Consider the following 24,171-nt stretch of genomic DNA (forward strand, 5'->3'; position numbering starts at 1 on the left):
GTTACATTTATATACAGTTTCATTTGCCTTCTGAACATTGTACTAGTATCTGACACACAGAAGGAGAGAGATGAGACAGATCAGATATGAGATGATATGCATGAGATGCCTATTACACACGGTCAGCTCTGCTACATATCTGTTCTCATATATATGATATCAGCCAGCTTCCCCCTTTTCCTGGATGACTTGTCTGCCTTTAGCTTGCAGCTTTTCTCTCCTCATAATGTGCTTTTTGCTGGCAGGATGTCAGTGTATGTGATCTCTGTCCTGAATTGCAGCGGGGTGGGGCTAGAGTGCAGGGAGCAGAAAGACAGAAATCTCAGCTGCACGGCTGTCACACAGAAATTCAAGATGGCTGCCCGACCCTAAGACAGATGTTACAGAGTTGCAAAAAATACAGCAGTAACAGCTATGTGCTGCACACCTCTCTCATGGAGCTACAAACAGTCAAGGGTTGATCCAGTAAACCCAAATTGTAAAACATAGAAAATGAGTTCTGACCGGAGCTCCCGATTCCCTTGCTTCCGTTTGTCTTTCTCTTCCAATATGTCACTCACAAAATAGAGCAGTTCACACTCCTCCAGCACAAATTCCTGAATCCTCCGATAAGAATATACCGCTATTCAGACCAACACTCCTGCGTTTTTCTTGTGGCCTCCTCCGTATGCAACATATGTTGCGGTAGATCGCTGGAAGAAATTCACCCGCAGATAGCGTAGTACAGTTTACACTCAGGATTTATTTAGGTTAAAAACATACTCACAAAAGAGCGATAAAAATGCGCATATAAAACTCCAATATGGGACGCCAGCTGCACGTTCTCGCCCGACCCTGGGTTTCGCCCGGTTTGTTTTTTTCTGGGGCGTTACAGAGTTGTGTCTAGGTGCAACTGAAATTGTGTACACCAGGACTGATAGACAGGTTGGACTTATATGTGAAATGCTGTATTTCTGTTAATAACATTGAATTAGAGAATGTGTTATTTTGTTATCTTAAGTACATTTATGAAACTTCTCTTTGTGGGAATACCCCTTTTAAAGGTTTAACAGGCTTCATAAAAGTTGTTTTAAATACATAAAGGGGTGTAGTTTATAAAATGGTGTAAATTATGGTGGTTTTCTATAAACAAAAAACATTTCCCCATAAAGCAGACATTTGGTAAATGGTGGTTATCAAGTTATTTTTGTGTTATGACTATGTCATTAAAATTTAGAATTTCGGAAATTGAGAATTTTTCCAAATTTTCACCAAATATACATTTTTTTCATAAATGCAAAACATACCATCCAAATTTTTGTTAGAAATGATCAGACCATCTAGGGCAGTGGTGGCGAAGCTATGGCACTGGTGCCAAAGGCGGCACTTGGAGCCCTCTGTGGGCACCCTGGCCATCACCCTAGCATGAAGTTCACCAGACAGGAATCAAAGAATCTTCCTGCAGAATCTTCCTACAATGATAGGCAAATTTGCCTTCCTCCTTTCAACTGTGTTGGTGTCCTAAGAGGTTGAACGATTGAAAGTTGTCAAAGAACAAAGTGAAATTCATTACTGCTTAAATTGCTGTGCTGGCACTTTGCAATAAATAAGTGGCTTTTGGTTGAAGTTTGGGCACTCAGGCTCTAAAAGGTTCGCCATCACTGATGTAGGGTTTAAAACTCCCTAGATTGTTTCAAAATTCAAATTGCCCCCTTTTCCTAGAACTGATATAAAACTAAGCAGTAAAAATCATAAACATGTTGGGTATCGCCACATCCTAAAATGCGTCCCAAATCTATCAAATTATAAAAATGGTTATTCCTGGCTAACCCGATAACAGAAAATGGCTCCCAAATGTCCAAAACGCCACTTTTACACCATTTTACATCACATAAATAATGGAATATAAATTGAATTGTGGACTTTGGAGAGTAGACAAAACAGTAGCTATGAAAAATTCAGCTCAGAAGTATGTAAAAGTTATTAGCATGAAAACAAACAAAAAAAAATTAAAGCCTATATGAGTGAGGGTGAGTGGACTCTATCCTCAGCAAATGTTCTTTAAATCATCAATAATAATAATGTATATAGCATCTACAGATTACACAGCGCTGCACAAAGCATGTCAAATTGTTCCCTGTCCCCACGGGGCTCACAATCAAACAACCTAACATTGTGGGAGGAAACCCACGCAAATACGGAGAGAACATACAAAATCTTTGCAGATGTTGACCTAAGTGGTATTCGAACCCAGGATCCCAGCGCTGCAAGGCATAAGTGCTACCCACTGCTTTGGTTGTCAGAAGGAGACTTTTGGATCCTCCCTTCATACAGGGATCTTCTCTATCAAGGACTAGTCCATCACCCAAACATTCATTTGTACCGTATTTTCCGGACTATAAGGCGCACATAAAAGTCTAGGATTTCCTTAGAAATCCAAAGTGCGCCTTATAGTCCGGTGCTCCCTATGTATGGCGCAGGGCAGCGGACCCTACTTACATAGGTCCCCGCTACCGGAGACAACAGATCTCCAGCGGGAACTGCAGACCATGCGGCACGAACAACTTCTGCCGCGTCGGTCTGCAGTTCCCGCAGGAGATCTGCTGTCTCCGGTAGTGGGGACCCATGTAAGTATGGTCCGCTGCCATCCTCCCCCCTGAAAGGACCCCCTTCCCCGCTCACCTCTCCAGTCGCTCCGTCTCCGCTCTGCCACGCCCCCGGAACTCCGCTACGCCCCCGGCCACCCTGCGCCTTATAGTCCGATGCGCCTTATATATGGAATAATTCCATATATAAGGCACATCAGACTGATGCGCCTTATATTCTGGTGCGCCTAATGGCCCGGAAAATACGGTAGTTAACTGCTTGAATGCTGAAAAACGCATCTTAAAATACAAAGGACTTTCTGACCCAGTAGTTTGCTCCAGAGGAGGGAGAAAATAATGTGAAAAATATATATACGTGTCTGGAAAACCTTTCTAGGGTTTGTTAAAGAGTAGAAATCTCCAGATACACCTCTGAATATTTGTAACATTCTGGATTTTCTTCAAAAGGGTCTAGAGACTGGTTTCAGAACTAGCACTCTAAATGTACAAGTTTCAACTCTCAACACTTTCTTAGATACAAGACTCATCAAGAATGCCTGGTTAAAGAGGTTTCTGAAAGATTCTGATAGAATACATCACTTTATCCGCTCCAGTCTTCTACCTTGGGGTCTGACTCTGTCTGCTCAATCCACCATATGAGCCCATACAAGAAATCTCTTTGAGATGCCGTTCCCTTAAAACCTGCTTTTTTCCATAGCACCCCCCATGATGGCCCTAACTGGAGGATGATCTCTGTAGTGACAAGAATCGTTGAGGTTAAATGCCCCCAACCCTACATCCACACTCCAGTGGCTTCCTGTCCCTCACAGGGCAGGGAGTAGAGAGATGATCTCTCCTAGTCTCCTATAGTTGGGACAGTGAGGGGGGATCGCAAATAGGCACAGGGACTCGTCCCTTACTTGAACCAGTTTAGACCTCAATTGGGTCCTGGCCCTTTTCTGGCTCTGTCCGCAGCTCTGGACGACATCTGGAGCATGCTTGGCTGCGTGCAAAATGTGCGGCCTTCCATCTAACCCTGTTGACGACTTCTGCTGGAATGACGGAAAACGGATGTGACGTTGTGGTTAGCGCAATTCGGAGGCAGGAGTGTGGAGCGGTTAGTTGAAAATCGCAGAGCAGCTTTCTTCACATTGATCGTAGGTCTCTCATACTTTTAACACTACAGGCCAGGTCCAGGTGCTTCCACGGCTGGCTGGGATTTCTAGTTCTACAATTGTCAGCATAGAATCTTGCAGCATGGAGGCCCCAGGCCTGGACCCCCTGTGACAATGGGGTTCAGGGGTTTCTTAGGGATAGGGTGGTGGGACACCCACAGATCCTGTACACTAAGCAGCACATAATTTTTACAATAATCCTGACTATGCTCTCCTCTTCCTTGGTAGGAGCCCAAGGAGAAGGAGCAGGATAAAGATAAAGGGAAATCTGAAGGCAAGGATCAGGATAAACCTAGTACAGAGAAGATAATTCCATCTAGGAAATGCAATATATGTGTAGAAAAATGACACCGTGACTATAAAAAAACCTGTCTGCAAGGATTGCTTTGATAATCTTTATCTAGTGTGCAGTCCTCAGTAACATCTTCTATAGCAGCAATCCTTTTCGGAATCAGACACAGATTCTGAAGAAACTGGAGATCTGGATCCATCTCCTTCTAGAATAGAATCTAGCGACTGGCGACTATAATAGAATCTAGATATCTACTAGCTTCTGAATAATTAGAACCTCTCTTAAAGGCCGTACAAGATACCCTTAAAATAGTAGAGGTGAAAGAAACGAAGACCATACAAGACGAGCTCTTCGGTCTTCTTAAAATAAAGAAGAAGCGGGTATTTCCAATAAATAGTACCCTTACAGAATTGATATTAGAAGAATGGATGGAATCCTAAAAGTGGATTTACATTTCCAAAAAGTTTAAGTTAAATTCTGGAATTCTACTCCTAAGGTTGACATTCGGGTCACCAAGATGACCAAAATCAAGATAGCCAATTTTGGTTGGTAATATTTATGTTCTAAAAATTTATTAGTCTGCCTGAAGAAAAGAACATTTAAAATCACACTTTATTGTTCATGTTAAAACAGGGCCTAATGTACCCAAAAATATTCAATCGAAATTCAGGCTTTCGTGCACCCTAGCCGGAACGGGTACGGGTAAAGGTTGTGTTCTCCTGCTCCACTGTAGCACACGTGCACAAAACTAAATGAAGTGAGATGAGTTTGCTACTCTGACGCTTGTCATTATTATCTGAGTATAGAATCCCATAGCACATTACACATACACCGCCTTAACATATACTTCTGTTGCTGGCTGAACAATATTCACACAGTATCAGTCACACACAGACGCCTATCCTCCCTGTCTGACGCATTTCTACATGGACTTTTGTTAGCATGCGTCGTCAGAAGCTATCAGAGATATTAGGCTTAAACATATAAGCAGACATACAGTTGGCTTGTTATGTTGGTACACCAATCTGTCAGTGTCTGCCATTCCGGCACTGTGGCGGCCGTAGGGGCCGCACACGTAATGCCGGCTATTTAGAGATTAGACCTCTACCCGCCAGGGTGGTGCTGTATGTCTCACCACCAATCCCCAAACATCATTGTGCCATGACGTATGCCGGAGGCTCGCTTTCCAGTAACCAATGCGGAAGCCACCATCTGGTGAGGGGGGAGTTGCTACATCGTTGTATTAGCATCATTATCCAGGGATCCAATTGCAGTCCAGAACCGGGTAAGAGAGGAGAACGACTGCTATCCAGGGACAATGGGGTCCTTCCTAGGGCATAGGAAGCTTAAAAAAGAGCAAATCCTGACAGAGGGGGCACACACTAGTATGTAAGTGTGCTTGGATTATAAACTTTGAGTTAAAGGTGCGTTAAAACACACAATTATAGTGTAATGCAAATGCTTAGAGAAAGCAGAAATGCATATTTGCATTGCAGCTTCAATGGGCTTCTGAAACCTGTCTTTAGTGAAAATGAGGTCCCTGGTGACAGGTTTCCTTTAAAAATGAATGGTGCATTATCATTACGGATCTCTTGTATTTGTGGTCTTACCAAGATCCCTTCTTCAGGCATAATTTAAGAGGCTTTCTGAAGTGACAGATTTTATACAATTATTTGACCTATCAAAAGCAGCAGGAATTTCTTCAACCGGCTAACTTGGTACAAAACATTTTTTCTTATATAGGGCACTGAACCTTTGGATTTCCAGAAACAATTTCTATTTTATAACATCTATTGCACATTATTTTTGGAAACCACCTTTAGAGTTAAAATGCTCACTATAGCCCATGACAATTTCCTGAAGGGCAGTAGTTTCCAAAATGGGTTTATTTTTTTGGCATTTTCGTACTTCAAGGGCTCTCCAAATGCACCATGATGCCCAAGTCTGCTCTCCAAAATACAATTGTTTTGAACACAAGCGACAGTTTAGGACTGCATGTGGGATACCTTTTGGATGTTTGTGAAAATTAAAAAAAATATCAATATGCCAACCTATTAATTCTGAAAGGGGTTTTCCCGTGTTTTGGTTTTGCATGATGACATTTGATAATTATTTTGCCAAATTTGTCCTCCAAAAGGCAAACAGCGCTTTATCCGTTCTGAGCTCTGCTGTGTGTATTATGATGGCACACCTGTAGGGGCAAAATGCCAATTATACACCTTACTAAATTCTGTAAGGGGCATGGTTTCTAAATTGTTTAAAATTTGTTGAGGTTTTCCATTGCTTTGGTACCTCTGCGGCCTTCCAAACGCATCCTGACACATGAAAAGTATTAAAAAAAAAACTGAACGTGCTCTTTTCATTCCAAGTGCTACCCTGTGCCCAAACAGCTGTGTACAGAGACAAAATGAGTATTGGCTTACTCGGGAGAAATCGAACAATAAAATTCCTAAAAGCCATTTTCAATATTTTCAGGTTTGTAGTTTATAAAATGGGGTAATTTATGGGGCTTATAAAGTGACTTCTAACAGATCCCTCCAAAAATAGTTTGGTTATTTTCATGAAAATCCACAAAAGCGCATGTTACTTTATAAGCCTCCTGACATTAAAAAAAAAAAAAAAAAAGATATTAAAAAAATATATAAAACAGACATATAATAAATGTAAGTTATTAAAGAAAATCTACCGTTTGATTTGATGCATTGTGAACCAAACATACTTTGAGAATGCTGTAGCTACATTGATGCAGAATCATATATTGTTTAATCCCTGAGTTGTGGTTTTGCTGAAAAAAAAACAATTATTAAATTCAGGACCTTGGGAAAGCTGGATCCACTTTACACACAAGCTTTCTGAACAGCAAAGACGGGACTAATCAACCAGAACTGGATCACTCATACACAGCAGCTGGGTGATGGTGCAGCATTTGATTATTCTGCCTGGCAGGGAGAACACAGGGATTACATCATCCTCTGAGCAGTTCATAACTAATGTGAAAGGAAAAGCGCTGAGCTTCATTATCAACAGAGCTTCATTATCATAAATGTATAAAAATTTATTTATTTATTTTTTTAATCCCAGCACAGGGATTAAACAAGATATGATTCTGCATCAGTGTAGCTACACCATTCTCAGGGTATCTTTAGTTCATTATGCATCAAATCAAATGGTTGGTTTCCTTTAAGTAATTTGCATTGTTTGACTTGGACTGTATATCATATCTACAATGTATACAATTTTGAAAATTTCTATTTTTCTCATAAATTAAATGCAAAACATTCCATCCAAATTTCTCGATAAAATACGTCATGAAAAGATCTCAACATCAGCTTCATATGTTAAAGCTTTCTAAAATTGCCACATAGTGTCACGTCAGATTCGAAAAAAAGGGCTGTTACTGGAAGGTGCACAATTAAGTCTTTAAACCATTGACCTATTGTGCTTTTTTTATCTAGGAAATTAATTTGTGGTTCTCGTTATCTCTGGTTAGCTGCAACAGAGTTTTCTAATCTCAATTTTCAATCTCTGTTTTAATACAGTTTCATTTAACCCCTAGGCGCACCAGGACGTTATAGTACGTCCCGGTGGCTAGATACTTAGCGCACCAGGACGCACTATAACGTCCTGCTTCTGGCACCGGCTCACGAACGGAGCCGGTACCAGAAGCAGCGGCTGTCAGCTGTCTAGTACAGCTGACAGCCTGCGCTAACACCCGCGATCGGAGCCGACTCCGATCGCGGGTGTTAACCCCTTACACGCCGCGGTCAAGCATGACCGCGGCGTGTAAGGGTCTTCCCCCTATGGATCGGATCCCCCGTGCCGCTTACCGGGGGATCCGATCCTCTCCTGGGCAGCTCCGAGGACTGGCATGTGCCCCGGAGCTGCCCGGTTTCCATGGCAGCCAGAACCCTTCCGGGTCTGGCTGTAAACTGTCTGAGCATGCGCAAGCTTGCTCAGACAGTTTACACTGCTCTACAATAAAATAGTATTGTAGAGCAGTGTATTGAACTTAAACCAGTGATCAGAGTATCACTGGTTTAAGTTCAAGTATGTAGAAGTAAAATTATGCAAAAACACTTAACACTACACATTATAATAAATAAAAAATAAATACATAAAAATATAAGCCCCTAAAATGTCACTTTCCCATAAAAACACTTAATAAAGTATAAAAAACATAAAAACACAAAAAACCCCCGCATGTTTGGTATTGCCGCGTCCGTAACAATCTGCATAATAAAACAGAATCATTACTGGACCCGCACGGTAAACGCCGGAGGAAAAAAACGCAAAAAATGTTCCGAAAAAAAGATAATTTTTAATTAATACCCTATAAAAAATGCTCTAAAAAGTGATTTAAAAAATTTTATGCACTCTAAAATAAGCCCACTAAAAAGAACAACTGTTCTCGCAAAAAATAAGCCCCTAACAAGATTTATCTGCCAAAAAATAAAAAAGTTATGCATATGAAAAGATGGTGATGCTAAAATGAATACGATTTTCTCCAAATTAGTTTTTATTCAGTACAATTGAATAAAATACACAAAACCCCCACATATTTGGTATCCCTGCGTCCGTAACAATCTGCATAATAAAACAAAATCGTTATTAGACCCGCAGAGTGAACCCCGTAAAAAACAACCTCAAAAAACTCTCTCTGAAAAAGATGATTTTTTATTAATGCCCTTTAAAAATGCTCTAAAAAGTGATTTAAAAAAGTTACGCAATCTAAAATAAGACCACTAAAAAGAACAATCCTTCTCGCAAAAAATAAGCCCTTAAGCAGATTTGTGAGGTGAAAAATAAAAAAGTTATGCATATGAAGACGGTGATGCTAAAATTAACAACAATTTTGCCAAATTACTTTTTATTCAGTAAAAATGGAAAAAAATAAAAAATATATATAAATAAGTATTTTTGTAATCGTGGCGACCCATAGAATAAAAATAATATACTATTTTTATGGTATGGTTAACGGCCAAAAAAAAAACACATAAAAATGTTCCTAAAAATTGACGATTTTCATTTCCTCGACCAACAAAGCTTTAATTAAATCTCACCAATTAGCTATAGATGCCCCAAAATTATGTACCAGAAAAGTGCATCTCATGTGGCAAAAGAAATAAGCCCCTATAGGTCCTCAATAAAAAAAGAAAAAAATTATAGCCTGTACAATGTGACATAGCAAATTGGATCTGGATGACGCCTCCTTCCCTCCTATGCCCAGCCGTGCACCCATACAGCAGGTTACCACCACATATAGGGTATCGGTGTACTCGGGAGAAATTGGGTATCAAACTTTGTGGAGCCTTTTTTCATTTAATCCATTGTATATGTTTAATTTTCCACCCAAAATGAGTGTATTGTGAAAAAATATTACAATTTTCAGACTGCACCTCCGTTTTGTTTTAACCCCTATAAAACACCTAAAGGGTTAACAAACTTCTTAAAAGTGGTTTTTCATACGTTGAGGGGTGTAGTTTCCACAATGGGGTAATTTATGAGTCTAGCTATTATTTAGGCCTCTCAGTGTCAATTAGAAGTTGAGCAGGTCCATCTAAATACGGGTTTTGGTGATTTTACAAAAAATGTGAAAAATGATACCTAAATTCTGAGCCTCAGAACATTCTAGTAAAATATGTGGAATCTTAAAAAAACCATGCCAACATAAAGCAGACATTTGGGAAATGTAAGTTATGAATTTATTTGGGTGCTATGACTATCTGCATCAAAAGTAGAGAATTTAGAACGTTGAAAATATAGAATTTTTCCAATTTTTTGCCAAATTTTGTTTTTTTTCATAACTAAACGCAAAAGATTTCATCCAAATTTTTAAACTAATTTGAAGTACAATGTGTCACGAGAAAACAATCTCAAAATCCCCTGGATATCTCATAGCATTCCCACGCTATAACCACTTATAGTGACACAGGGCAGATTTGAAAAATGGGTCCGCGTCCTTTAGGCCAAAAGATGCTGTGTCCCGTAGGGGTTAAAGCACGTTTGGCAAATTTGTTTAGCTTTTTTTCATTACCAGAGATGTTTATGCCCAGCTCTTTGCTTTATGGCATTTGTTTTTATTTTATCCTCTTCTCTTTTTTTCCCCTCATTTTATTTTATTTCTTTTTAGAATGGCCCAGAAGTGAAAAAGTATGGCCCCTTCCATCCCTATGTGAATGCCAAGGTGTGTACACCTCTTTCCTGAAAACATTGTGGATTATCATGCTTTAGTTACTACTATGAAAGTAATTAAATCATTGTTTTAATAAAAATACTGAATGGTCTGTAATTCCTCAACCTAATCCTTATTGGTGGACTTCTGTATACTTTTACATACAGGATCAATTATTAGGTGCTTTTACATTGAAATTTTGAGACTTCTCCTCACCAGTGCAGAACAGGGAACTTATTTGGCTCTGGAGGTTACCAGGAAGGGGAAAATAACGCATACATGTGTTATGCTGACTTCTTTTGGGAACTCTGAACCTGTAGGTGTACCCTGTGGTACTTTAACAAAGGTCATGCATTTTAATTCCATGCTTTGTTCTCTTACTTGGCAGGTATTCACAAATTTAGCCTGCTTTTAAAATGTATAAGTGTCTTGACTACAAAACATTTTCATGACAAACTTTGGGTTAATGTGATTAAGGAGTGCCCTAAAATTTGAGGTAGTCTTTGAGAATTCTCATTGTAATGCAAAAAACTTGAAACTCCTCCTCATGTTAAATTAAAAGTGATTTTATAAAAATACAGAATGAGAATAAGTTACCATCCAGACCTTATCGCCTTATCCCACCTTATTCAAACTGTAATGCAGATCCTCAGCCTCCTTTCTACATAAAAGAATGAATACATATAGCGTAGCCCTTCCATGAATCAGATAAAATTCTTAATTTTGTTATAGTTGCCTCACAATTTCATCTTAACAAGGTGGGGGACCCAGCCTAAGATGGCCTTCAGGACACAGCACAGTTATTTGTTTTCCCTGTTCAAATTCCAAAAGACAGAACTTTTTAAAAATTTTTTATCCAAAATGGGCATCTGGGTTAAGATTTGGGTCAGTTTTTATGGTAAGAATACCATAATGATTGAAATTTATGATTCTCAAGTAGCATAATGATCCTCTTAGCTTCCGCGATTGTGCTTGATCGCAGCAGTTAAGGGGTTAGGCTGCCAAGCAGTTAATAGCTCAATCCCCAGAAATTTCCTGCACCTTCCCACACAGTATACAGAGTCCCTAGCTCCTGAAGTGCCCTGGCACCACAACTAACATTGTGCCCATCCTGCCCCCCCCTAGCACGGAGAGACCGGAGCACCCATAGTGCCGACCACGATCATCAGTAAGAAATCCCCCATAACTGACAGCCCTGTAACAGGGGAAAGAGAAGGAGCCACAGGGAACCCCACAGGAATAACACCCTGGCTGAGGAGGGAAGGAGAAGGGTCAGAGGGAGACCACTTAACCCCTGCTGCATCACCATGCATTAACCCCCAGTAGCCATACCTCTGAGATCGGAGCTCTCTGACATGCTAAAGACAAGTTTCCCGGGAAGTGTAGCAGCCTTGAACTGTGCACAGGTCTGCCACCTGCTGGTCATTTTTAGGTACTGCATTTGATCCTGCGCCTTATACTACAGTGCGCCTTATATATGAACCTAGATGTCTTAGCAGGCATTTATTAGAGGTGCTCCCAGGGCCGATTCTAGCTTTTTTTCTGCCTGAGGCGAAAACTGAAATGCTGCCCCCCCCCCCCAAAAAAAAAAAAAAATAAATCCTAGCCCTGATCTCCTTATATATTCAGACCACTAAATTTACGTACGCACCAGAACCTGGTGTCTTGCATTAAAACAATACAAAACATTGGGCTCTGATTGCTTACCGCTGCAAAAATTGTGATTATTTCAGTTCTTCTACCCCAGAAAGTGGCATAGAAGCAGTGATAAGTGTCCCCTATAAATTGAATTGTATTTGCATTAAAAGCACAATAAATACGCAACACATTCTATCTGTACATATACATACATACATACCACTTACTACATATATACAACTTACTACATTAACATTCCACATTTAATACACATTTCTAATCTATACATACATCAGCCATGTATGAAATACACCATTACTCCTATAATGATCATGACTTACATTCTTCTTCAGAGGATCTTGCTGGTACATCACCAGGTGGTAGATGGAGGGGGCAAAAGAGTAACTGAGGGGGTCAAATGCGGACAAAAATAAGAAAGCAGGAGGAGCATACACTGCATCATACACAGCAGGGAGCAGCATACACAGCATCACAACAGGCAGCATCACAGCAGGATACACAGGCAGCAGCATACATACGCAACAGCATCACACACAGCAGGGAGCAGCATACACAGCATCACATACAGCAGGCAGCAGCATACGCAACAGCATCACACACAGCAGGGAGCAGCATACACAGCATCACATACAGCAGGCAGCAGCATACACACACAGCATCACATACAGCAGGCAGCAGCATACACAGCATCACATACAGCAGGCAGCAGCATACACAGCATCACATACAACAGGCAGCAGCGTACACAGCATCACATACAACAGGCAGCAGCGTACACAGCATCACATACAACAGGCAGCAGCATATACAGCATCACATACAACAGGCAGCAGCATATACAGCATCACACATAGCAGGCAGCAGCATACACGGCATCACACGCAGCAGGCAGCAGCATACACGGCATATACACTCACCGGCCACTTTATTAGGTACACCATGCTAGTAACGGGTTGGACCCCATTCTGCCTTCAGAACTGCCTTAATTCTTTGTGGCATAGATTCAACAAGGTGCTGGAAGCATTCCTCAGAGATTTTGGTCCATATTGACATGATGGCATCACACAGTTGCCGCAGATTTGTCGGCTGCACATCCATGATGCGAATCTCCCGTTCCACCACATCCCAAAGATGCTCTATTGGATTGAGATCTGGTGACTGTGGTGGCCATTTGAGTACAGTGACCTCATTGTCATGTTCAAGAAACCAGTCTGAGATGATTCCAGCTTTATGACATGGCGCATTATCCTGCTGAAAGTAGCCATCAGATGTTGGGTACATTGTGGTCATAAAGGGATGGGCATGGTCAGCAACAATACTTAGGTAGGCTGTGGCGTTGCAACGATGCTCAATTGGTACCAAGGGGTCTAAAGAGTGCCAAGAAAATATTCCCCACACCATGACACCACCACCACCAGCCTGAACCGTTGATACAAGGCAGGATGGATCCGTGCTTTCATGTTGTTGACGCCAAATTCTGACCCTACCATCCGAATGTCGCAGCAGAAATCGAGACTCATCAGACCAGGCAATGTTTTTCCAATCTTCTACTGTCCAATTTCGATGAGCTTGTGCAAATTGTAGCCTCAGTTTCCTGTTCTTAGCTGAAAGGAGTGGCACCCGGTGTGGTCTTCTGCTGCTGTAGCCCATCTGCCTCAAAGTTCGACGTACTGTGCGTTCAGAGATGCTCTTCTGCCTACCTTGGTTGTAACGGGTGGCGATTTGAGTCACTGTTGCCTTTCTATCAGCTTGAACCAGTCTGCCCATTCTCCTCTGGCATCAACAAGGCATTTCCACCCACAGAACTGCCGCTCACTGGATGTTTTTTCTTTTTCGGACCATTCTCTGTAAACCCTAGAGATGGTTGTACGTGAAAATCCCAGTAGATCAGCAGTTTCTGAAATACTCAGACCAGCCCTTCAGGCACCAACAACCATGCCACGTTCAATGGCACTCAAATCACCTTTCTTCCCCATACTGATGCTCGGTTTGAACTGCAGGAGATTGTCTTGACCATGTCTACATGCCTAAATGCACTGAGTTGCCGCCATGTGATTGGCTGATTAGAAATTAAGTGTTAATGAGCAGTTGGACAGGTGTACCTAATAAAGTGGCCGCTGAGTGTACATGCAACATACACACAGCAGCATACACAGTATACACACAAAACATCATACACCGCAGGCAGCAACATACACACAGCATATACATGCAGCATACCTGTAGCTTACACACAGCATACCTGTAGTTTACACACAGCAGGCAGCCAGTAGCATACACATAGCTGCTGATGAAGTTCAGGAGCTCCGAGCTGGTGGGCGAAGCTTGCTCATCGGAGCTTCTGCAGCAGGTGCAGAGCTGAGCTCACCTGAGGTTCCTTTGCTGGCTGTCAGACGCTGTGGTGGAACAGCAGCAAAGTGATAACACTCCAGCTGACTGCTGCTCCACCAGGCAGTGAAGCCTCCGCACAGGCTTCCCACTCACCCTTCTCCATCAGCCCACCGGGAGCCGGTATGCCCCTCCTCCTGCCGGCAGCGATGCTGTTTGATGATGTCATGCCGCCTGCGTCCTCCATAGATCAGCGCTGCAGTGAGGAATCGTGGCAGCGGCAGGTCTGTACTGCTTGTGGGTGATTCGGGCAAGTGCCCAAATTACCTACATCTGTTTTGCTGCCTGCCTCAGGGCTCCGCATCTGCCGCCTGAGGCGAAATTTTCATCCCGCCTCATGGCAGATGCGGCCCTGGGTGTGCCTTATACTCCAGTGCGCCTTATAGGCCGAAAAATACGGTACAAACATGCTGTCCCACTTCAGGAAAAGCTGAGTGGATTTTTCAGATGGCCTTGTATAACTATTAACTCTTATAGGAAGAAGCCAGCAGCATGATACAGGTATCGTTGGAATTGTTGTCAAAGGCTCTCTCCAACTGTGCTAAAAATACATTTTTACAGTAACTTCATTTTTTTTGACTGGAATGCACTTTTTTTTATATGGAGTGCAACTCCTGTAATAATTTTTTTCACAAATCAATAGCTGTTGTGATGTATTACTTTCATTGCCTATGTTCAACAGTTTTTTTGCCGTCCTCCTCCATTTAGCCCATTAAAAAAGTAGCCTTTGTTCTTTTTGACAATAGATTGTAGACTGCATGGGATTTAACAGTTAGAGAGGAGGGGCTGCTGCATTGTGTTTGTCAGCTCTGTGAATTCAAAAATTTCCTGCCAAATAATAGTGAGATAAAAGGGCTCCCCTGTTCTCTATAAGTCCATTAAGGGAGGCTTGCAAAGCATAGACTACAATTCATGTAACTATTTCCCTGCTGGTTTCTACTTCTTATACCTCTATGTGGTGAAAGCTTACAGTCCTGTATGCACTCACAATGCGGTGCACAGTAGATTTACTTCTTGGAATCTCATTGGGTCGCATCATATGTGCATCTTTTAATCAACTTAGGGCAAAGATTGTGGAACATTTCTGACAAGTAGCTTTAAAAGTGAAAAATGCCATAAATCTGAGAATATATGTGCAACGCAATATGGGCATTGTTATATGTGATCCCCCCTTTCAAAACAAACAAAACAATACCCATATTGTGTTGCTCACATTTTTCTTCCCAGAGTTACTGCATTTTTTTATTATACAGCTACTTGTGAGAAGTGTTCCACAAACACATGACAATTTAGTAAATCTTATTATAAATCTAGATTTGGACCTTAACTAAATTTAGCATAATTGTTGGTAAAGCTTGTAGGCAAATTATTCAAGAATCTGTAAAGAATAGTGCTTTTCTGGCAGCCTTGGGGATAAACAGTGAGACATCTGGAGGTAGGCTGAAAAATTGCACTAAAAAATAAAAACATGTGTTTCATTATTGTCAAAATAATACTTGGAGGATATCGGCAGTTAGTACAGTCAGTGAAAGGTAGTGGAGGTAGTGTCATGGTTTGGGTAATGTTTTCTGCAGCAAGAGTTGGACCTCTCATACAGATACAAAGGAGAGTGAATTCAGAAAAGTCTTTTAACACCTAATTCCTTCATTGCGTTCGCCATACAACCAGACAGCCATTTTCATGCCCCCTGCCACACAGCAATTTTGCATGAAAATGGCTGCCTGATTGTGTGGCGAATGCAAGGAAGGAATCAGGTGTTAAAACACTTTTCTTAGAAACAGAAAGCATTAAAGGAAATCTACAATCTAGAATCTGTGGGCATTTTTAATAATTTCTGAGACCACAGCCTAACGTGTTATAAACATTAATGTGTTTTTATACAAATAGCCTCTGCAATGCCGACCACTGAACACTGGAGCACCAAAAGAATGCACAGATGTTCCCCATGGCCTGCAACCCTGGCTGAAGCCACTCCACGTTACATGCTGGTGCATTGCAGAGAATACTCGGGGGAGGGGGGAAGTAGCCTTTGCCACTGGAGTTCAGAGGCTACTCCATGCCATGTGTATCCTCTAAGGAATTATTAAAGATACCCACAGATGAGCCACACATGGGCTATCTACCTATGGAACTACTGAAAAAAGTAGTTTCCAGGCGGTATATTTCCTTTAAAAAAAAAAAAAAAAATTGACCAGCCCGAAGTCCTGATCTAAACCCAATAGAAAACCTCAGGAAAATCCTTGGTGGCCAAGTTATGGCCAAAAAACCCACACTAGTCACTAGTAGAACTGTTGAAGAAGAGTGGACCAAATTGCCACAAGAGCAGTGTGCAAGACTTATGATAGCTTGTGTCTACAGATATGCTGAAGTCATTCAAAGCAAATACCTGTATACTTCCTACTGAGTGGTGACTGTTGTAACCTTCAGAAAATGTAATTATATCCTTTGTCTGTGCTACAGTAATTATTGTTCTTTAATTATGATCATCACTCTTTATTGTATTACTTTGTTAACTTTGTAAAACACTTACAGTGGCATGGGGTACCCATGGATTTAAAAAAAAAAATCTCTCCAATGTTGAAAAATGAAGATTTCATAATTAAAAAAAAAAAAAAATCAAGAATAGCAGCTCCCCAAAAGTATGTAATTAAAAATTTTATAAGGGCTTCTACACCAGAAAACCAGCATAGAAGCCATAAAATGATTGTACTGTGCAGAAATATGCACTGCGCGCCTGGAACCTGAGTGAAGTTGCCCCCCCCCCTTGTTAAAATCTATCAAAATTAGTGTCAAACTTTTGTGCTGGTTTGTGCAGCAGAAATTTTCATTTGTGCCGCTTTAGTTTTTGAGGTCATCGGTGGTCAGCCAGTCCCCACCACATTACCAAAGTCAAACAAAACTGGTGCCATTCAATTCTGCTACATTTGTGATGCTCGAAATTTTGTTTGTGCTGCTTTAGTTTTGAAGATATTATCAAATTTGTGAAGGTCAAAAGGCCAGCCAGACAAATGTTTGACACCAGTTTAACGAGGTCCGGAGCCAACTTCATTCGTGTGTGGCTGAAGGCCTAAGCCTCTTGATGTATCCGGTGGCACCCAGATGGGCTGGAATTTCATCATTCACTGGCGCACAATAAATCTCCCCTCATGTGTCCATCAAAGTTTCAGCTCTTTAGGACTTTCTCAAATGCTCATCAATAGTCTCCAGCCCTAAGGAGCTGAAATGTATCCTGGAATCGTCAAGTACATTGGGATTCTGAAACAAGGTTTGTGTGTTGACTCCCGAGTTTTGTATTTTAAACTTTTATTATAGCTTTAAATTTACTTCTAGTTTAAAAATATTTACTTTGTCATGTATTATGTAATGTTTTGACGTGAAGCTCAATTACATGTGTTGTAAGAATGACATTGTAAATGTGTTGTCCTACAGAATAATGATAATGAGACAGCCCTGCACTGTGCTGCACAATATGGACACACTGAAGTGGTTCGGGTTTTGTTGGAAGAATTGACTGACCCTACAATGAGAAACAACAAGATGGAGACACCTCTTGATTTAGCAGCACTGTACGGGCGTTTGGAAGTAGTAAAGCTCCTTCTTAATGCGCATCCTAACTTACTGAGCTGCCACGCTAGGAAGCACACACCTTTGCATCTGGCTGCTCGCAATGGGCACCGAGGAGTAGTCCGAGTTTTGCTGGATGCAGCTATGGATATCAACTACACGGTATAGTATCTAATATATAGTTTTTATTTGTGAATGCAAGGTGTACATATTTAGCCAGTAACAATATTCTTTTTTTTTTTTTTTTTTTTTCCTCACAGACAGAAAAAGGAAGTGCATTACATGAAGCGGCTTTATTTGGAAAGGCAGATGTTGTTCAGATGCTTCTAGATGCAGGTAAATTATTGATATACATGTGTAATAGAGTAATAACTGAAGTGATAGGTCTACATTGCCACAGACCATAAAACAAGGTGTACTATTTGTATTCAGTTTTTTCTCAATATTGCTGAAGTGGTGCCCAAAAGAAAAGACACAACCGTTTCCTAAATTATCGCTCTATTATAGTGACTCACATCCCACTTAAATATTGATATTTTGATATTACAAAAAAGGCGGCCATGGATGCTTGATTTTGATGGTACTTTTTCTTTAAAGTGTTCTACCACGCAACTTTCCGAGTAAATCGAGCATTGTGAAAAGTACTTCATAAGATTTCTAAACAAGCATTTTATCTGTTTATTTTTAAAGAAAATTATGTTGCAGTATCAATGCAAATTACCTTTTCAGTGTCCCTATGGTGAGGCCATACCTGTTGGTGCGCCTGTGTGTTTTTTTTTTTTTTTCTCATGCTGCCCAACACAACCTCTTATAGAAGTAAGATAATTTGTGCATCAGCTGATGCAACCTTGGGCGGGATTCACATTTTTTTGTGATCATGTACGTGAAAAGTGCTGTGCCATATACTTATCACTCTGCTGGGCACTGAACTCTGTGTATAATATTGATGCATGATCCATGGAGTTCTTTTTTCCCCGATATGTAGCAAAGCCAACAGTACAGCGTCGGTTCTGCTACATATCTGGGGAAAGAAAAACTGTGCATCGTATATTATTATTATGCACCTAGCATAATGATTAAGTACCCAGCATAATGATCAATCTGTGCCAAAGCATTTTCTCACATCTGACTGATCATGGACAAATGTGAATACAGCCTTAACCTGAAGCACTGAGAAGGTGGTTATACGTCCTAAAGGGTGTCATATGTATAGCCACGGACGTCCTCCCTTCAGAGGACTTTAACATCGGCTCTGTGGCACCAAGTAATACACTTCTTTCTTATGAAATAAGAGAATCTCTACTTTCAAATGAATTTAAAATTGATTTTCTAGGTTTCAGGGAACCAGAGATATTCACCTTTAACCCCTTCCCGACACGGGGTCCCGGTGCATGGAGAGGGCTCGCGGGCCGAGCCCTCTCCATAGCCGGTAAGTCTTTGCTGCATATTGCTACTGCTAGCACCGATCGCGGTTGCTTTCACGGCCATCGCCGCCGGCAATGCTGCCGGAGGCTCCAAAAAGATGACGCCGCATGGGCGCCTGCCATCTTGCCGCGGATCGCCGCTCACCGATGACGTCACGGGGAGCGGTGATCCGTTGCCATGACAGCTTCGTGTCTCATGAAGGCCCGAAGCTGTCTCGTTTTAACCCATTCATTACAATGTGCTATCAGCACATTGTAATGAATGAGGAGTAAAATCCCCATATACTGCCATATTGCAGTATGGCAGTATATGGTAGGATCGATCAGACAACCTAGGGTTAAAGTACCCTAGGGAGTCTGAAAAATAGTAAAAGTAAAAAAAAGTTAAAACAAAAAAAATTATAATAAAAAAACCTAAAAATTCAAATCACCCCCCTTTCTCTAGAACTGATATTAATATTAATAAACAGTAAAAATCATAAACACATTAGGTATCACCGCGTCCGAAAATGTCTGATCTATCAAAATATAACAACGTTTTTTCACTGCGTTTAACCCCGTAACGGAAAATAGCGTCCAAAGTCAAAAATGACATTTTTTGCCATTTTGGAAAATATAAAAAAATTAATAAAAAGTGATCAAAAGGTCGCACAGTCCTAAAAATGATAGCAATGAAAACGTCGCAAAAATAGTTTTGCGCCCCCCTGTGGATTTAACGTTCCCTTTGCTGCATATTTTGGTGAATATACACATGTGGGGTATGTATGAACTCCTCACATCTTACTGTTTTTAAGAAAGTATATTTTCTTTATATACCGTATATACTTGATTATAAGCCAACCAGAGTATAAGATGGGCAATTTTAACACAAAAAAGGCAAAACCTATTGACTCGAGTATAAGCCAAGGGTGGGAAATGCATTGGTCAGCCTCCCCAGTATATAACCAGCAAGCACATGCCCCCCAGTTATATGGCCAGCAGCCCCCGGCCCCCAGCAGATGGCCAGCAGCCCCCGGCCCCCAGCAGATGGCCAGCAGCCCCCGGCCCCCAGCAGATGGCCAGCAGCCCCCGCCCCCCAGCAGATGGCCAGCAGCCCCCGCCCCCCAGCAGATGGCCAGCAGCCCCCGCCCCCCAGCAGATGGCCAGCAGCCCCCGCCCCCCAGCAGATGGCCAGCAGCCCCCGCCCCCCAGCAGATGGCCAGCAGCCCCCGCCCCCCAGCAGATGGCCAGCAGCCCCCGCCCCCCAGCAGATGGCCAGCAGCCCCCGCCCCCCAGCAGATGGCCAGCAGCCCCCGCCCCCCAGCAGATGGCCAGCAGCCCCCGCCCCCCAGCAGATGGCCAGCAGCCCCCGCCCCCCAGCAGATGGCCAGCAGCCCCCGCCCCCCAGCAGATGGCCAGCAGCCCCCGCCCCCCAGCAGATGGCCAGCAGCCCCCGCCCCCCAGCAGATGGCCAGCAGCCCCCGCCCCCCAGCAGATGGCCAGCAGCCCCCGCCCCCCAGCAGATGGCCAGCAGCCCCCGCCCCCCAGCAGATGGCCAGCAGCCCCCGCCCCCCAGCAGATGGCCAGCAGCCCCCGCCCCCCAGCAGATGGCCAGCAGCCCCCGCCCCCCAGCAGATGGCCAGCAGCCCCCGCCCCCCAGCAGATGGCCAGCAGCCCCCGCCCCCCAGCAGATGGCCAGCAGCCCCCGCCCCCCAGCAGATGGCCAGCAGCCCCCGCCCCCCAGCAGATGGCCAGCAGCCCTTTATGCCCAGCCTAAAAAAACACATAGGAAACCCTTTCCAATGCCCACGGCAGGTCCTCTTCTGTCTTCTGAAGCTCCACCTTCGGGTCCCCGTGTGATGCTGTCGCATATACTACATCAGTGTGTGCCGATAGCGGTGCACACACTATGATGTTGGCAAGTGACTAACTGCATGGTGTGTGAGACGCAGCCGCGGGGACCCAGAGCTGGAGCTGAAGACAGAAGAGAACCTGCGGGGGGCGTTGGGAAGGTGAGTAAGCTGAGTTAAGGTTTTTCAACAAATTTTTTTTTGTGCTGAAAAACACAGCTTATACTACAGTATATGTAAGTATTCTGGATTAATACATATTTTAGAGGAAATTTAGAATTTTCAAGTGATTTTTGCATTTTATTACTGTTTAAAATCCATACACACTACCACCTTAATTTTATTAAAGTTATTTTTTTAGACCTGGTAGATGGTGATTTCTGAAAAAAAAATGGATTTTGACAAAATAGGAGCTTCTTAGTTTCTGTGTAATAGATTTTTAAACACATTTGTGAATTGCAACCAAATATGGCATGGTTTTAAAATTTTAGCATTTTTGGCAGAGGACATATTTGGTGATGTTGTGTTTTGTGGTATAAATCTGTACACTTTGTGTAATTTTTAAATGCCTATTTGTGCATAAACCTCCGCTTTGATGTGAGTTTTATGTTAAAATTTGTTTTCATGGCAGTTTTAATGGATATTATGTTTAATAATTTAATAATTTTAATAATTATTTTGCATGTTGTGACTGTCTCAAAGTTTCTAGCTGAAGAATAGATATTTAGTTATTTCAGTTTTAGTGATATTATGATGATTTCTTCATGTGAACATATGACTAATAGGTATCTCTGAACTAGTACATGTGCAGGCAAATATTTTCTGTTTGGAGCATATTTTTGCCAGTCATATTTTTTAAATATAATTTTAAACTAAAATTGCGTTAAAAAGAGTTTATAGACGTAGGAGCCTTCATGCAATTTTGAAAATGGGGCAAGTCTCTGCTTTCAGAAAATATATGGTTTGTTGAGGTTTAGTATAGTTGATTCATGTGCCATGTGGAAGGGGTCAACCAATTTGTGTATGCGTTTCTACTAATGTGATCGGTAACGAGTGTTCACATGAAAAACACTTTGTGCTCATTACCCATAACGTGTATTCGCTGGAAAAGCCACATGTTAACACAACCTCATTAAATGCAAGCATTTAGGTCTATCTGTACACTCATAAACAATCCATTATTCCCTTAGGGCAGGGGTCAGGAACCTTTTTGGCTGAGAGAGCCATGATCGCCACATATTTTAAAATGTTATTCCGTAAGAGCCGTACAATATGCAAATGCCCCCCAGTTGATAGGGTGTCACAGGTGCCCCTGCGATCTACGTCTCGGATCGCAGCCACAGCTGTGCTCCTCTCAGTGGCGGCGCCCCTTTCCGAATTCCCCTCTCCACGTTCCTGCTCACATCCCGGCTGGCCAGTGCACGCGCTGGCACTCGCAGATTTAAAGGGCACTACCCACTTCCCAGGCTCCTATAAAGACCAGCGGCTCCCAGCATTCCCCGCCAGATCTTATGGCTTCATGCCTATGAGGAAGCTTTCCACAGTGTTTCCTTCCCAAGTGTTGACCTCCCTTTGTGACCCCGGACCTGTTCCTGATTCTGCTCCTTCGCTGCCAGCCCTGACCTTTTGCTCCGTCCCCAACCTCACATCATTGCCGCCTGCCTTGTCCGTCTGCCTGTTCCTGACCACGAAACTGCCTAGTGATCCTGTACCTCGACCTTGGCTGCCACCGTCGACAAGTCGCTCCTGTGGAACGACCTGGTGGCACCAAACTGCAGCAAGACCATCCTGCTTTGCGGTGGGCTCTGGTGAAGACCGGGTGCCACTTAGATTCCGCTCCCAGGTGTCTGCTTACATCATAGTCCGCAGTGGTCCAGGGGTTTCACTACTCCTCCCAGGAGATAGGTAGCTAAAGCACATACTTCCCAGTAAATAGTAGCCCCAGCACATGTAGCCACAGCACATGTCCCCCAGTATATAGGTAGCCACAGCACATACTTCCTAGTAGATAGGTAGCCCCAGTACATATTCCCAGTAGATAGGTAGTCCCAGTAGATAGGTAGTCACAGCACATGCTCCCCAGTAGATAGGTAGTCACAGCACATGCTCCCCAGTAGATAGGTAGTCACAGCAAAATAATAATTAATATAAAGTTACCAGCGCTCTCTGCAGCCAGCTCCTCATTGTTCCCACGCTCTTCTCTTTAACCCAGTCTTAGACGAAGGCAGCGATGGCCAAAGGACGTCGTACAAAGGACGTAGGCAGCGGTAACATTGCTGCCTGTGTCCAGTGAACAGTCTAAGAGGAACACAGCAGGTATCACTATTTATTAAAGATCTGTCTGAGAGCCAGATGCAGCCAACAAAAGAGCCACATCTGGCTCCCGAGCCATAGGTTCCCTACCCCTGCCTTAGGGTGTAGTCACACGTGGCGATTTGAACCCGTTTTTGGGCAGTTTTTAAGCACTCCAGTAAAAAACAAATGCGTTTTTGACTGGTTTTACCAATTATCTTAATCAAAACGTGTTAAAAAATGTATGCGTTTTTGAAAAACTCATGCGTTCTTTAACGGACTACTTAAAAACGGCCCAAAAATGGGTTCAAAAGGGGTATTTCCTTGAAGGGTATTCTTGTCTGGGTATTCACATTCAGTTTCATTAATCTTCCATATAAACATTTCTTCAATTAGATGTTATCAAAAAGAATTTACCCGTGTGAAAATGATTTCTCATAAATGTAGTCATATGGTCCCGTAGAAACAAGACTGTGTCCTTGGTTACGGCCACCTCTGCTGGAGGGATTGCAAAATGAACAAAAGATGTTTGTATATGAAATGTCCGGGAGTTACTGCATGTCCCACAGCCATTCTGTGGTGATGATCCCTGAATCCAGGTGGTCAGGCAGGACTCAATAGTGCATGTCTAGCCACTGCTGCCAAAATGTGAGGTGGTCGTATCCGAAGAAGCTATCTCGTTTCTATGGGACAACATGGCTACATTTATGAGTATCTTTACACAGGAACATTTTTTTTAATAGCATCCAATTGAAGAAATGTTTACATATGGCAAATTAATTAAATTTAATGTAAAGTTCCAGATGGGAATA

General features: G+C 42.4%; 1 protein-coding gene across 2 annotated transcripts in view; it reads left to right on the forward strand.

Annotated features, from left to right (window-relative positions):
- ANKS1A (ankyrin repeat and sterile alpha motif domain containing 1A) overlaps positions 1-24,171 on the forward strand; it is a 183,406-nt gene that overhangs the window by 44,109 nt on the left and 115,126 nt on the right. For both annotated transcript variants that reach the window (XM_072137187.1, XM_072137188.1), the window contains exons 4-6: positions 10,162-10,215; positions 17,680-17,976; positions 18,075-18,150. In XM_072137187.1, the coding sequence (XP_071993288.1) occupies positions 10,162-10,215; positions 17,680-17,976; positions 18,075-18,150 (427 nt within the window). The remainder of the gene's footprint in view (positions 1-10,161; positions 10,216-17,679; positions 17,977-18,074; positions 18,151-24,171) is intronic.

This window comes from Engystomops pustulosus, chromosome 2, assembly GCF_040894005.1.
Source record: "Engystomops pustulosus chromosome 2, aEngPut4.maternal, whole genome shotgun sequence".
Lineage (NCBI taxonomy): Eukaryota > Metazoa > Chordata > Amphibia > Anura > Leptodactylidae > Engystomops > Engystomops pustulosus.